Source organism: Pseudorca crassidens, chromosome 8, assembly GCF_039906515.1.
Source record: "Pseudorca crassidens isolate mPseCra1 chromosome 8, mPseCra1.hap1, whole genome shotgun sequence".
Classification (NCBI taxonomy): domain Eukaryota; kingdom Metazoa; phylum Chordata; class Mammalia; order Artiodactyla; family Delphinidae; genus Pseudorca; species Pseudorca crassidens.
The window spans coordinates 83,366,914-83,380,041 of record NC_090303.1 but is presented as its reverse complement, the minus strand read 5'-3'; the positions used below and the strand labels follow the sequence as shown (position 1 = coordinate 83,380,041).

General features: G+C 48.5%; 1 protein-coding gene across 1 annotated transcript in view; it reads right to left on the bottom strand.

Annotated features, from left to right (window-relative positions):
• The window catches only part of SND1 (staphylococcal nuclease and tudor domain containing 1), a 419,471-nt gene that overhangs the window by 90,978 nt on the left and 315,365 nt on the right, over positions 1-13,128 (bottom strand). The window contains exon 16 of the mRNA XM_067746913.1: positions 4,736-4,845. Within this exon, the coding sequence (XP_067603014.1) occupies positions 4,736-4,845 (110 nt within the window). The remainder of the gene's footprint in view (positions 1-4,735; positions 4,846-13,128) is intronic.

The following is a 13,128-nucleotide window of genomic DNA, read 5'->3' as shown; positions in this document are numbered from 1 at the left end:
GTTCCACCTCCCACGCGTCTCCTGGACAGGGAAGGGGCCCGCATAGACAGACAGGAGCAGGAAGGGTGAGAGGGCACATACCACAGTGCTTTGGGCAAAGACAGGGTGTGGGGAAAACACTATTTACATCAGTGGTGAACTGCTTAGACCGGTTTATCTTTTCCAGACAAGATGCAGCACACTTGGTGCTGAAACAAAGGAGAAGGAACCACTTTCCTTTTATTTAAGTATTCTTTCCCACACCAACCCCTCCATAAATGTATACCAATATTCACTGCTAAGTCCATATTTCTCTGAAACATAAATACTTGCTCTTGAAACGGCAACAGTTGCCTGTAATGCTTTCATGCATTTTTGTTTCTAAAAGAGCACGGGTAGTGGGAGGGAGGGCATCCAGGACTGAGCCCTGGCCACTGCAGCCTGCAGAATGAGCTCCCCAGGGGGACATCCTCCCTTTTGATGCCAGCAGGAAGAAGGGAAATAGGTCAGGGCAGCAGCCAGAGCTTTCGGCTCACTGTCCAGCACGAGGACGTCATTTTCCAGGCAGCAGCAAAGGGCAGTTTCGGAGATCTCAGGACAAAGGGGTCACGGAGAAAGGCCTTGGAAATGAGCCCCCAGCCCCTCCCCGGGAGGTGCACCCCCTACAGCCTGGAACTGTGAAGAGGGTTCAACTGCGGCGCTGATCTCCTTTAATAATACTTTACACCTCCCTCTCTAAAAGCGCAGGTTTTCCCGACGGAGCTGCAGAGGCAGCAGCGGGTCAATGAGCGAGGGCTGGCTAGGTGGCCTTCCGAAACGAAGGTGTGGAGAGATCCCAAATGACTGTTTTATTCACAGGAAGGGCCTCAAAAGGAAGGGGATGGCTTGGGATTGCTGGATCAATGTTTTAGATAGGAATGCCAAGGCAGAAAAGAATCACTTACCCAGGACCACATGATAACTGGAGTGTGAAAACCTCGGAGTCTGCACTTTTAAGCCAGTTATCTAATGCTCTCTCTCACCACTACTTCTGGGAAGACGCTAGCAACGGGCACAATTCCCCATCTGGGAAATTACACCAGATCTTCCTGTCCTTGGCAGTGTGGCAGGGAATTGCCTGAAAGAGGCAGCTGTATTGGGGGAGGGGGCGGTGCCTGGCAAAGGGGGTGTCACCAAGCACATGCCGTCCAATGGGACACAATGATCTCATGTTGTGTGGTCCAGAAGTAGCCCGGCCTCAAAGGCCAGGGACATGAGAACAAACTCATTTTCAGGGACATACCAAGCCATTTAAACCCAACTTGGCAAAACCTGTACAGCACGGTCAGCAAACATTTTTGATAAAAAGATAGTAAATATTTTTAGCCATTGCAGACCATATATCCTGTTGTAACTGCTCAACTCTGCTGTTATAACATGAAAGGAGCCATAGACAGTACATAAAAAGGTTAGTGTGGCTGTGTTTCAATAAAGCTTTATTTACAAAACTGGCAGTGGGCCGGGTCTGCCCATCCCTGCTATACACCAGATGAGTGAGGCTGAGAAGAACTGTTGAAGGCCTTTCAGAGTTTCTTGGCTGCTTTGGCCTTCAAGGTCACAAAGAGAATCAGGTAATGACATGGTGTCTAGCTTACTGTTCATGATCTGAAGCTGGCAGCACCGCCGGAACACCCAGACCACTGACCTGGAACAGTCAGTCCTCCCAGACTCCCGACTCAGGGAAAGGAACAAAAGCCAAGAGGAACCAATGGCTGAGGAGAACGACCATGGAGAAAAATGGAGAAAAAGAAGAAAGGTGATGAAAGGTGGCAGGGGAGACACTCAGGAAAATGAGCTGAGTGATGGCCAGAAATGTTAGGCGCTCCGTCCTGACTAGTGTCGTCGTAAAAACACATTTCAGGAAAGCAGGGCTCTCAGGTCTCAAGATAATGGGGGCCAGCTGAAATGAGAGGAGTCTCGTGTTTGATGGTACAGGCTCCACATGAGGATATGGGATGGAAAGACTACAAGTCTGTCTCCACCCCAAACTGAGAAGCAGACAGGCAGCAATTCCTGCTCTGTCTGCCCAAAGCTAAGACAACCCACCTCATAAACAAGGAGTCGCTTTTCCGGGCCAGGCACCCCACACCCCAGCTTTCTGTCTGCTCCCCGGCAGGGGCTGACCTAGGGGCGCTGGTCATTACACAGTCTCTCCCCTACTTCACATCCTTCTCAATTCAGTCTATGGGTTCTGGAGTCCAACTTAATGGCCATATCTCTGTGGGATCACACATGGGGCCCAGGAGGTGCTGTGAAATCATGAGATCCATGTGCTACTAACTCCTTTCCTACACGAGAGAGCAGATTTACAGTGACTGGGAAAAGCAGGCAGGGGGTAGAGAAATCCTGGCCCCAAAATAAGATAATAAAAAAGCATTTAAAGGAGGGGTGGGGCAGGATCAAGGCCAATCACATCTTCACAACACCTGATTACCTGAGCTAAATGTGATTATCAAGGGAACAGGCACAAGGTAAGAAAACCCATTCAACTTCGGCCAACAGCACAGCAGCTTGGCCGCAGAGGAGTTCCTGGAGTGGAGGCTGCCCTGAAGGTGAGAGCCGTGTGCGGTGTGAGGCTGCGGACCCCTGCTCAGCCATCCAGGAAACCCCGCGGCCCTTCTCCTAAGGGTGGGAAGGACCTCTACATCTGAGGACCAATCCATCAGGCTTTTCTAGATCCTTGGGGGGTGGGGGGGGAAGATGGCAAAGAGAAACGCTCCCCAGGACAACCCCTGGAATAAAAATGAAGGTACTATACAGGTAGAAGTAAGTGAATAAACCTATAACAAATAAAACCCTCTCTTCATTCCTACACTGTTCAGAAAAGAGTTTTCATATATTATATAAAGGAAAATGCCCAGGAGAGTAGGCTGTAACTGGTTCCTTTAGTCAGAATCTCAAGTTATCCTTTCTTTAGGCCATACCCATCTTTCCTCTGGATAAAGACGTTTCAAAACAGTCAGCCCAAGTAATCAAACAAGCAGCTAAGAAAATGTAGTAAGGTTCTCGATCAAGAAGCCCCAACCCATGGCTATGAAAGATCGGGACATTACAAACAGGAAAGATCAATACCAACTGCGGATTAGACTAAGGATCTGCAAACTTACGTGTCAGAGGCACCAACGAAAATGGGGAAAACTTTTAATCTTTTTCAACAATCAAATATCAGCAAATACACAGACAAAGGTAAGGTCATAATAACCATGAGAGAGTAAAAGAGTTTTGGGCCACTCACTCCTTTCAGTGGTCAGTATTCTCTTTGACCCCCTTGTGCTTTTGGATATCACCAGCGGGCCAGAAACATGATCAGGAAGAAAAGTGGCTGGAGAAACAAGAGTTGAAAAAGAAAGGGAAAGAAGCTTTAGGAGACAGGAAACAACAGGAAGAGGACTATGGTGAGCAACGAACAGAAATGTGACTTAGAGAGTAAGTGACGAGGATGCTACTAACAAATGTCGTAGGCAGCCCAGTGAGGGGATTTCCTCCCCCCATCCGAAGCACAACCAACCAACCAACAAAGGGACTCACCTGCTTATTCCAACATGAAACAGCTCTGTAGTGCATTATCCAAAGGGGATATTACAGAGGGGAATTCTAAAATATCTGCTCCTTCGACCTAATTCCTGTGCAATGTCAAAAACTTTCAACAGCTACTGACAGACAACAGGAGTGTTTGGATTCTTGAAATACTTCTCTAGTGGGAAGCTATCTTTAACTGATAACAATTCAACCTATGTTGTAGAGTCACAAAATAGGGGGGAGGGGAAAGACACCTTGCATGCATAAGGATGGCTTCTTCACAAACAAATGCATCTGACCACAAACAAAATAGAGCGGATGAGACAATTAAGGGCATTAAGCACTCCCCCCCAATATATTCACTGGCGTTTCAAATCAAAATGAGAGATGCGGAAGCTTATAAACAGGTATCTGTATCACTTGGCAACCCAAAGAAGACCACACATCTGCTCCCCAAAACCTACAAAGACTCATGAGCAAGATAACCTCTAGAACCCCCATAATCTTTTTCACTGTGTGTATTATGATATTGCATGAAAGCAGGAGGTACCCTATGGGTTTGTTAAAAAAAAAAAAAAAGGAAAAAGGCAGACCTAAAATCCTAAGCCTGAGCCCAGCACACTCCCCACTGTTCCTTTTCTGTGCCCACCTAGCAGGATGAGTGACTGGCATACTCCTGGAAAGCAGATGGATCTGTTGACTATGACTTGATAAAAATTAGCAGGTAGATGGGCACCATGGCAGCTGAGCAGCCTAACTCCTGCCTGCAAGAGCCAGCCCGACAGGCAGAAACAAAAATACAATTAAATTAAGTCAGAAAACCCGCTACAGAAAATACAATTACTCAAAGATACAAATAAACGTTCAAAGAAAATTGGCCCCTGACAGGGTTAGTCAAGCTTCTAGATCCAGCTGGAGGCAGGCAGCTCAGCTAATTCGCCAAGGAGGAGACTGCAAGGCCGTAGGCTCTCAGCCTTAGGATCCTGGCTGGGCCGGCCTGGTGTTCATCCCACATCTCAGGACGCCCACTGGCCAGTGAAGCAGGGCTCAAGGAACGGGACGTGGGCAGACACAGAATGGATCATGGCCGGGGAAGGCCGAGCACCGGAAAAAGGGACAGACTGATCTCTGCCATCAGACCGAGTGAGCCCCACTTTCTCCCCCTCCTCATCCAAGCAGCCCCTGGAAGATGCCCTACCTCTCGCTGCAGCACCAGCTCCTTGGTGAAAAGCGTTGCTTCCTCACTGAACGGCTCTCCCTCCTGCACCAAGCCTGGGAGGTTTCGGGCTCCTCGGGGGCATTCGATGCCTGTGTCAGGAGAAAAGAAGAATTTGTGATGAAAAGGGGTCCACTAGGCCTGGTGTCCAGCAAGGATGGTCCCCTGACCCTTGTAACAAGACAGGCATTTGATCAGAATGCCATGACATGAGGTAGGGCAGAGGCAGTGGTAGAAGGGGAGGCGTTTAGTTCGCCGGAGGTGGGAAAAACTAACATTATCACAGCAGTAACAGCGAAGAGGGGATCCCAGTCACAGAATCTGGGAATTACTAAGATCATCTGGGGAGTTCTAAATAAGATATGCAGGAAACACACATACCCCAACATGTGGCATGAATCCTCATCTTGGACTGTTCACTCCTTACGGGCCTACAGTCTCACTGCTTGGACCATCACTTAAATAAATGGCTCTCTCACCTAAATTACACTGATATCCCCAGCCATTCTGCCTCCTGACAGCCATTCCAGCCATTTTCTCTTTACTCTCTGACTTTCACATCCAATGCAAAAGTGTTAACTTGGTGTCATTTTCCTCTTCAAATAAGCTTCCCCCTCTGTCCTCTGGCTATACTTGGGACAACAGTACCATCAGTATTTCATTCAGAAGGAGAGACAGAAAAAACAGAATCCTGATGAAGTATCAGGTGTCTGGAGGCAGACACACCTGAATTCACACCCTACGTAACTATTAGGATCTGTGACCTGGGCCAAGCTACTGAACCCTTTCAAAGCCTCAGTTGTCCTATTTGTAAAAAACCTACTTCACACAGCTGTTGGGTGAGCTAGGGGAGATTATTAGGTAAAATATTTAGTACCATGCCCGACATACGGAAAGGTTCAATACATTTTAGCTCTTATTGTTTTACCATTATTATCACTGACACAATTACCCACTCTCAGAATCTCAGTCACATCTTTCAATCTGCAAACTAGACTGTAAGATTCCTGAGGACAAAATCTTACCCTTCACACTCCTACCTATTCAAGGACAGTATTTTACACAATATAGGTGCTCCTAACCAATGCAGACTGCCTTTTCTTTCTCTTTGATTCAATCATTCATTTTGCAAATATTTATCACCAACAGTGGTCACCTGTGAGAGGCCATGAACTATGTCACATTTTAATGTCTGGATTAGACTTATAAATATTTCCAAAACATTCAAACTGCAGCTGTACTTACAAAGCCAAAACTTGAACTAGGCTAGAGACATAGGAAAAGAAAATAATCAAAATATGGGGGGGTGGGTGAGGAGGGATGTGCACTTAGTGCTCGTGTCTCTAAGTAACTGCCGGCAATAAGGCAGGACTGCAAGGTGTTACCTCTTATTTACAAACAGCCTCAGGTGAAGTTACAAAAGATTTGGCACAGGGAGGCGCGGCAGCAGGGCAGCTAGGCTACTGCAGACACCTGCTGGGAGCCTTTGGGAGAAGAGGGGCCACCACTGCCGGGACAGAAGGTACATCCCTTACGGATGAAGCCAGGTGGCTGCTCATGTTTCTGGCCACAGCACAGATTCAAGGTCATGGAGCTCAGAGGAGAGGTGATAGTTTATACCCTGGTCTTTCAGAAGCTCAAGAACAGAGCTTTCTCTCCAAGCCTCAAAAAAGGAACACACGACATCAAACAGAACACTGGATGGGGAGCACGGCACAAGGAGAGAAACTGCAGCAGGAGAGCAGCTGGAGCTGGTGCCAGGACCACTCTCCCGCTCGCATGAAGACGGGGATGGTGAAAGTCCTACCCGAGTGTCACCTGGGCAAGAGCACCAGGGCCGCCTCACTCTCTCCCGGCACTTCAGTGCCAGGCTCTGAGGGAGAAGTGGAACTGATTTTTGAAAAAGACATCAACAAACTCACAGAACCAAAAAGCCTGAGATTAACCTTGAAAGGAGAGATGGGGGAACAAGTAAAATGAAAGACAGCCATGATTCTTACAACATTAATAGCCAAAAACATTTTTCATTCTGTATCTGTGAACTAAGCAAAAATTATAATTGTCAGAAAGAAAAATAAACAATTCTACTGAAACTTCTGGTCACATAACCATAGGTAAAGCACTGTTGAGGAAACAAGAGTAACGCGACAACAAGTGTTCAGTTTGTGTCTGACTCTTGGATGGGGCAGAACTGGGGTGCTGTTGGTGGGACTGCTGTGTCACTTAAAGGACCCAAAGAGTCTCCCTAGCTGAGGAGATGTCCCCACTCTATTCCTGTAGCTGTCTTGGTATTCGGAAGTCTCAAGAGAGCAAGAGACCCCAGCAGCCCTCTCTGAATCCTGGGAGACCACCAACTGATTAAACTGAGAAGCAAGATGGCCCCGTGAGCCCAGGGAGTTGAAACGTCACGCTGAAATGGGTTCAGATCACGTTCCTGGAGAGAAACACATGGGCCCGTGGTGACCAAACACCAACCACTGCATGTGGACCCGGAGGCGAAGGAGGGCCTACGTTCCACCGTCCCTCTATTTGCCAGGAGCTGGGCTGCAGCTCTTCGAGAGGAGAAAGCTGAACCAGGATGTTCCCCTGCCCTTTAAGTGGAAAAAGTAAACACATCCAAGCACATCAATTCCTGTCAGGCAGGTAGGTAAGAGAAAGGAAAGCGAACAGAAAATTTGCTTGAGAACAAGAATACCATCTCTGCTTTTATCGTTTACTTCCCTTTCTGCTGGGCTGACTCTTCCCTCTCTTGGACCTGTCTCCTCTGAAGTAACCCCTTCCCAGTCAAAACCTGTCTCAATGTCACATCTCAGCTCAGGGTCAGGGATGGCTTAGTCGACACTACTTACTAGGATAGAGAGAGGTGGATCTTAAAAATAGATCCAGTGGGAGCAGGTATCAAACAGTGAAACGCAGCTAAACCCAGGTATAAGTGCTAGGAGAACAAAGAGCGGGAAAAATGAGTATTTACTGAGCATCCTTGGCTATCTATGAACTGATGTAAGGACCCAAATCACCAAGCTACTAAGTGGCCAATCTGAACCCTAGACTGCCAGGTGCTAAAGCTATTGAGCAAAAACCCAGTTTTGGAGTTGAGTACTGCTGTCCCCAGAGGGTGTTAGACAAGGTAGGAGTGCAGGGCCTGGGGACTCAATTTCTTGTCGGGCAGGTGAGTGGAGACACAGCTGGGGTTTACATGTAACGGCAGGGCTCTCGGTACCGGGTCATCACCGTAGCAGAGGTGCAGGCACTGTAGGACCGGAGCACAGAGGTCAGGGAACCCCTAGGTTCCGGCCCTAGACGGGATCCCAAAACAGGGAGTGTGTGGGTGAGATGGAATCTATTAGCAGACCAGGGCTCGCAGCTGGGGCCAGGATAGGGGGAAGGGTTTTTATAATATTGGATATCTGAGTGTTAGAAACCTAAGAGCCAAGCTATTTCTGTAGACGGACTGTGCAGACGAGCGTTTTTCAAACTTTTAACGTTGATTATGACCCCACCCCACACTTAAATATGGGTATGTACACATATACAGCAAAGTTTCCACAGAGCAGTGGTCAATCGTGACTACATGTGACACGCTGTCTTCTCTGTTTCATTGATGAAAAAAATACGGTTATGACACTGAATTAACTGAAGACCTCTGGTGGGGCAAGGCCCACGGCTTGGTGAACGCCGGGAGAAGACTGGGGTGTGAAGACAGAACGCCGGGTGGCCCTGACGGCCCTCTTGAAGAGGTCAAAGTCTACACCGAGTGCTTACTCACCAGCTTCAGGACTTGGCTTTTGTGTCCCAAGGGATCAAGGGACAGGGCGAGAAATATGCTGTCCACTAACAGGGAGCAAGTCAAACAAGGTAACATCGTAAAGCTGGAAAGACAGACACGGCTGCTGAAAGCAGGGGAAGGCCACGCACCATCAGCAAGAAGAGGCCCGCCGAGCCCTCCCTTTCCAAGAGCCTGGCCAGTAAGGAAACACCGTTCACGCTGCACCTTGACTCAAAGGCCACTGCAGTGCTGGGCTGGCTGTGCCGCTTTGTTACCAATACAACAGACTTAGAAAAGGTTAAAGAAAGCACGTCACGGGAAAGAAAGCTGGGGTCTCTGAAAGCAACTGCAGAGGCAGAGCTGGGCAGGCTCACCGGTGGCAAAGGTGAGCGCCCGAGACGGTGAGGAGGAAGCGAGGTGTCACCGGGTTCCAGGAGCCCTCCACAGCCAGGCCAGGAAGAGCCCACGGTTCTGAATCACGCATGTCACCACCAACCGCTGTCTTTCCCGATGAGGCCCTGACGAGGGCACATTGAGTCTGCTACGCTCCCAACACCACAGGTGCAGGTCAACCGCGAAGCTCACCCCTGACACGGGCAAGCCATTCATATACCACAAACATTTCGTTTAAAAAACAAAAAAAGTCCCCCAACATTCTTGAATATTTCCTTCCCTACCATGGGGTCGGGGTGGGGGGCAGAATGGAGAGAGAGAGACCCCCCCCCCGGGGCAGGTGCAGCTGACTTCCGCCAAGGGCAGATGCCAGAGAGGTAGGCCAGACACACCTGCCCCTGCTCCGGAGGCTCCCTGACCTCTTTAAAGCCTGACAGACAGACCTGCCTGTAGGGAAAAACCCATCATTCCTCACACCTTTTCTATGCTTTCTGGGATATGATGGCTGACCAAGACTACTTAAAAACAAAACAGAAAGAGGATCTGCCTCATCTTGTACAGTTTAGAAAGAGAAAATTCATCACTAGCTATCAGCACATCATTTCTGGTTTCTACTCTGCCACTGACAAAGTATAAAACCTCTCCAAGCCCCAAGGTCTCTGTCTGTAAAATGAAGAAACTCCAAATTCTCCCCTGGCCAGAAAATCCTACAATCTGGGTTATGCCCTTTTGAGATTTCCCATCCAAGGCTTGACTCCCTGAGTATAGGGTGCCTCCTTTCAAATGTAAAAATGCTGGGCTATAAGAGCATTCTATTAAAAAGAAATTATACATTTAGAGACATTGACTAACTAGGTCAATTAACACAAACACTTCGGTCAGTCAGCTGTGGAACGAGAAGTACAAATTCTTGTTAATGATCCGATAATGGCTGTATAAGATTCTATTGATGGCTACGTGAGAGTCGTGCATCGTTCTGAATATTTTACACTGTATGCTGAGCTTTATGATAATCAAGCTGGGCTCAAAGCATGGTGGCTTTTTTTTTTTTTTTACTGGGAGTGAAAGGGAAGTATGGCAAGTATGGCAAATCTGCCTCTGCTAGAAGGGACAGCTTCCCAGTGGCACTTAGTCCAGCAAACAAGAGACCAGGCATTCACAGCAGGAAACAACTCTAGTGGAAACAGTAACCAACTGGAAGGATAGGTTGAGGGTGATTAGTGCTTGTCCACTGTGTGCTCGTTACTACATCGGACATTATGGAGGCAAGGGCAGAGGACGCACGCAGACCTCACCTTCGCCCTCTGCCTACTTCAGATACTTGGCGAGTTCCCTCGGCAGACCTTCCCTCCCCCCGTTTCACAAATACGCATCAGTGCCTACTCTGGGCTAGGCACTGGGTTGGGAGGTGAAAACTCAATGATGAAAAAGACTGGCTTTGTCCTAGTGAAGCTTAATTAGCAGCATGACAATATTATTTTCCCCTGCCATCGTATGAAGTATGCTATTGGTGATGGAATTTACCATTCAGTCTGTAGGGTGAAGAATGTTAAGAAATAACACATAATTGGATTATGGCAGGTGGATGCATTGGGAGGATGCACCAGACAAGTCAATCGTGGGCTCGCCACTGCCATGTCCCTTGCTAAGTGTCAGCCTCAGGCAGCTGTCTTCCAGCACATGACCCTGGCTTCTGTCCTCTCCCCCAACCAGCAGTTGGGGATGGAGGTCAGAGCAGAAGGTGAGAAATGAGGGAGGGAGGGAGGGAGGGGAGAGTTGCTACTGCACTTGATTCAAGGATAGTCAATTTATAGCAGGCTGGCAGAGGGGGAAAAAAAAGCTCTGTCTAAAGAGAAATGAAAGGTGACAGGTGAGAGAGATTCTTTCTGGAATTTGAACTGGGCAGCATGCAGAACATCAGGCCGTGAGGAAGAGGAGGAAGGAGGGGAGCGCACTGCATCAGCACTGGAGCGCTAACACCAGAGACCTGCAGCGAGGTCCTGGAGCCACCAGACCCACGACCGCCCTCTATGTTCCGGGATCTGGGAGATCTGACCTCACCTTGGATGCTGTTTAACCATTTCATGGATGTTCCCATAAATCTGCTCTCTCCTCTCATTGCTACCATGAGCAAGCCTATGTAAGAATCTGGCATTTCCAACCCAAATTAAACTAAAACTAAATTGCTTCTTAGGGTGGGTACTGTATCTTATTCAGATCTTTCTAGCAGCTGACATACTGCCTAGCACACAGTGGCACTATAGATCCTCAATCAATGCTGAATGAACATCCGTGAAAAATACTTCTGGGACAGAAGTCCACACACAGAGAAGGAAATGGCTCATGAACAGTCAGGGTCATAGACCTTATGCAAATACCAGAAGAGGGGGCTGACAGAATTCCTATACACACATCCCACTTCCCCACGGTGACACAACACTTCAAGGACGAAAACGAAAGCACAGCTACACCCTTTGCCCCACGGGTCTTTGAATCAGCACATTTGGGAAACGCAACTCAAATACACAGGGGACATGGGCAGCACCGACCAGCAGTGTGAGCGAGACCTGAGGCTGCTGCACCGCAGCTATGTTCAGTTTCCAACTCGACAAAGGAGGAAAACAATTCCCACCCGTGACCCCATGTTGGGCTCCAGGCGGCCATGCTCGGAGCGCACTCAGAGAGATGACTCAGGGGTGGGCAGGCCTGCCTGGAAAGGCCAGTTAAAGGTGCTTAAATCTGTACAGCTCGGCTGAGCGGTGACCAAGAGGGTGACACGATAACAATCTGCAAGTATTTGAAAGGTGTAAACACAAAAAGGAGGGAAAATGCTTAGCCTAAAAACAGGGGGTGCAATTATTAGGGGAAGAAAATCTGGACGAAATATCGGAAAACCTTGGTGTAGGGATGACTACGGGGTCATCGGTAAGTTTCCCAACGGAAATGAAAAGGCAATTATTCGATCCTAAAGCCGAAAGGTGGCCACAAAGCCCATCCCTCTGCTTCTGTGAAAGCAGCCCAGACCAGGGGGCTATGGTTTTACTTCCTATATTTAGGGAGAGACTTCTTAAGTAATATTCAAGTCAAAATACCTCTGCTTTAAATACTGCTCCCTGAAATTTTAACAAATTTTGTTGATCAAACCATAGCGGAGACAAAACGGCCGTTCTGGTGGGGCTTTCAGAACAAACACAGGCTTTATCGGCTAGCACACGGCACATACCTGGCTAGCAGATAAAATGGAGCTAAGTAGAGCTGGGGGACAGACAGCTGGGAAAGGGACAGAGGACTAGACTCTCATGTCACGGAGCATCTTCATCCCCGGTCTCTAGACCCTGGGTAAGCATGCTGTGAAACGCTGTACATTTCCCAGACAGGAAACCACGGACACCTCTCCCTTCTTTCTACATAAACACAGTCCCCTGGAGTAAACGTCAAGGACAAGGCGAGGCACAGAAAGAACACCAAAATAAGATTCCTGTCACACTGACTGCACTCCAATACCTCTGCCTGAGTTCCTGCTGCTGCGGCTGGCCAACTTATACCTCACAGACTCTCAGCAGAGATTTCTACCCTCGCATTCAATGAGTTCCACTTCTATACTTTCCCCTGCCATCCTTCCCCCCAGTGAAAAACAAAATTAAAAAAACCCACATCGGGGCTTCCCCGGTGGCGCAGTGGTTGAGAGTCTGCCTGCCGATGCAGGGGACACGGGTTCGTGCCCCGGTCCGGGAAGATCCCACATGCCGTGGAGCGGCTGGGCCCGTGAGCCATGGCCGCTGAGCCTGCGCGTCCGGAGCCTGTGCTCCGCAATGGGAGAGGCCACAACAGTGGGAGGCCCGTGTACCGCAAAAAAAATCTCACTTCGCACAGGGAGTTAGACATTGAACTCCATATGTAGTCCAAGAAAAGTGCCATGTTCTTCCTTTTCTACTCTTGCCCTAAGCACCAAGAACAGAATCCAGAACTCTTAAGCCAGCGGCACAGAAGGCAGAGGCAGACAGGCCACCCGCCTAATCTTAAGCGATGTGGTTATCACCTGAATCTACATGCAAAGCCAAACCACTGTACCTTGTTGGAGCTGAGAAATGTAATACAACTCGTGTACCAAAAAAGCTTGCTCTCAGTCCTCTCATAAGCTTTAAAGCAGAAATCATTGGAGGTCTCAAGTTGCAAATGTCGTCAGTGAGTCAGTTAACAATTGAAAATGGCAAAC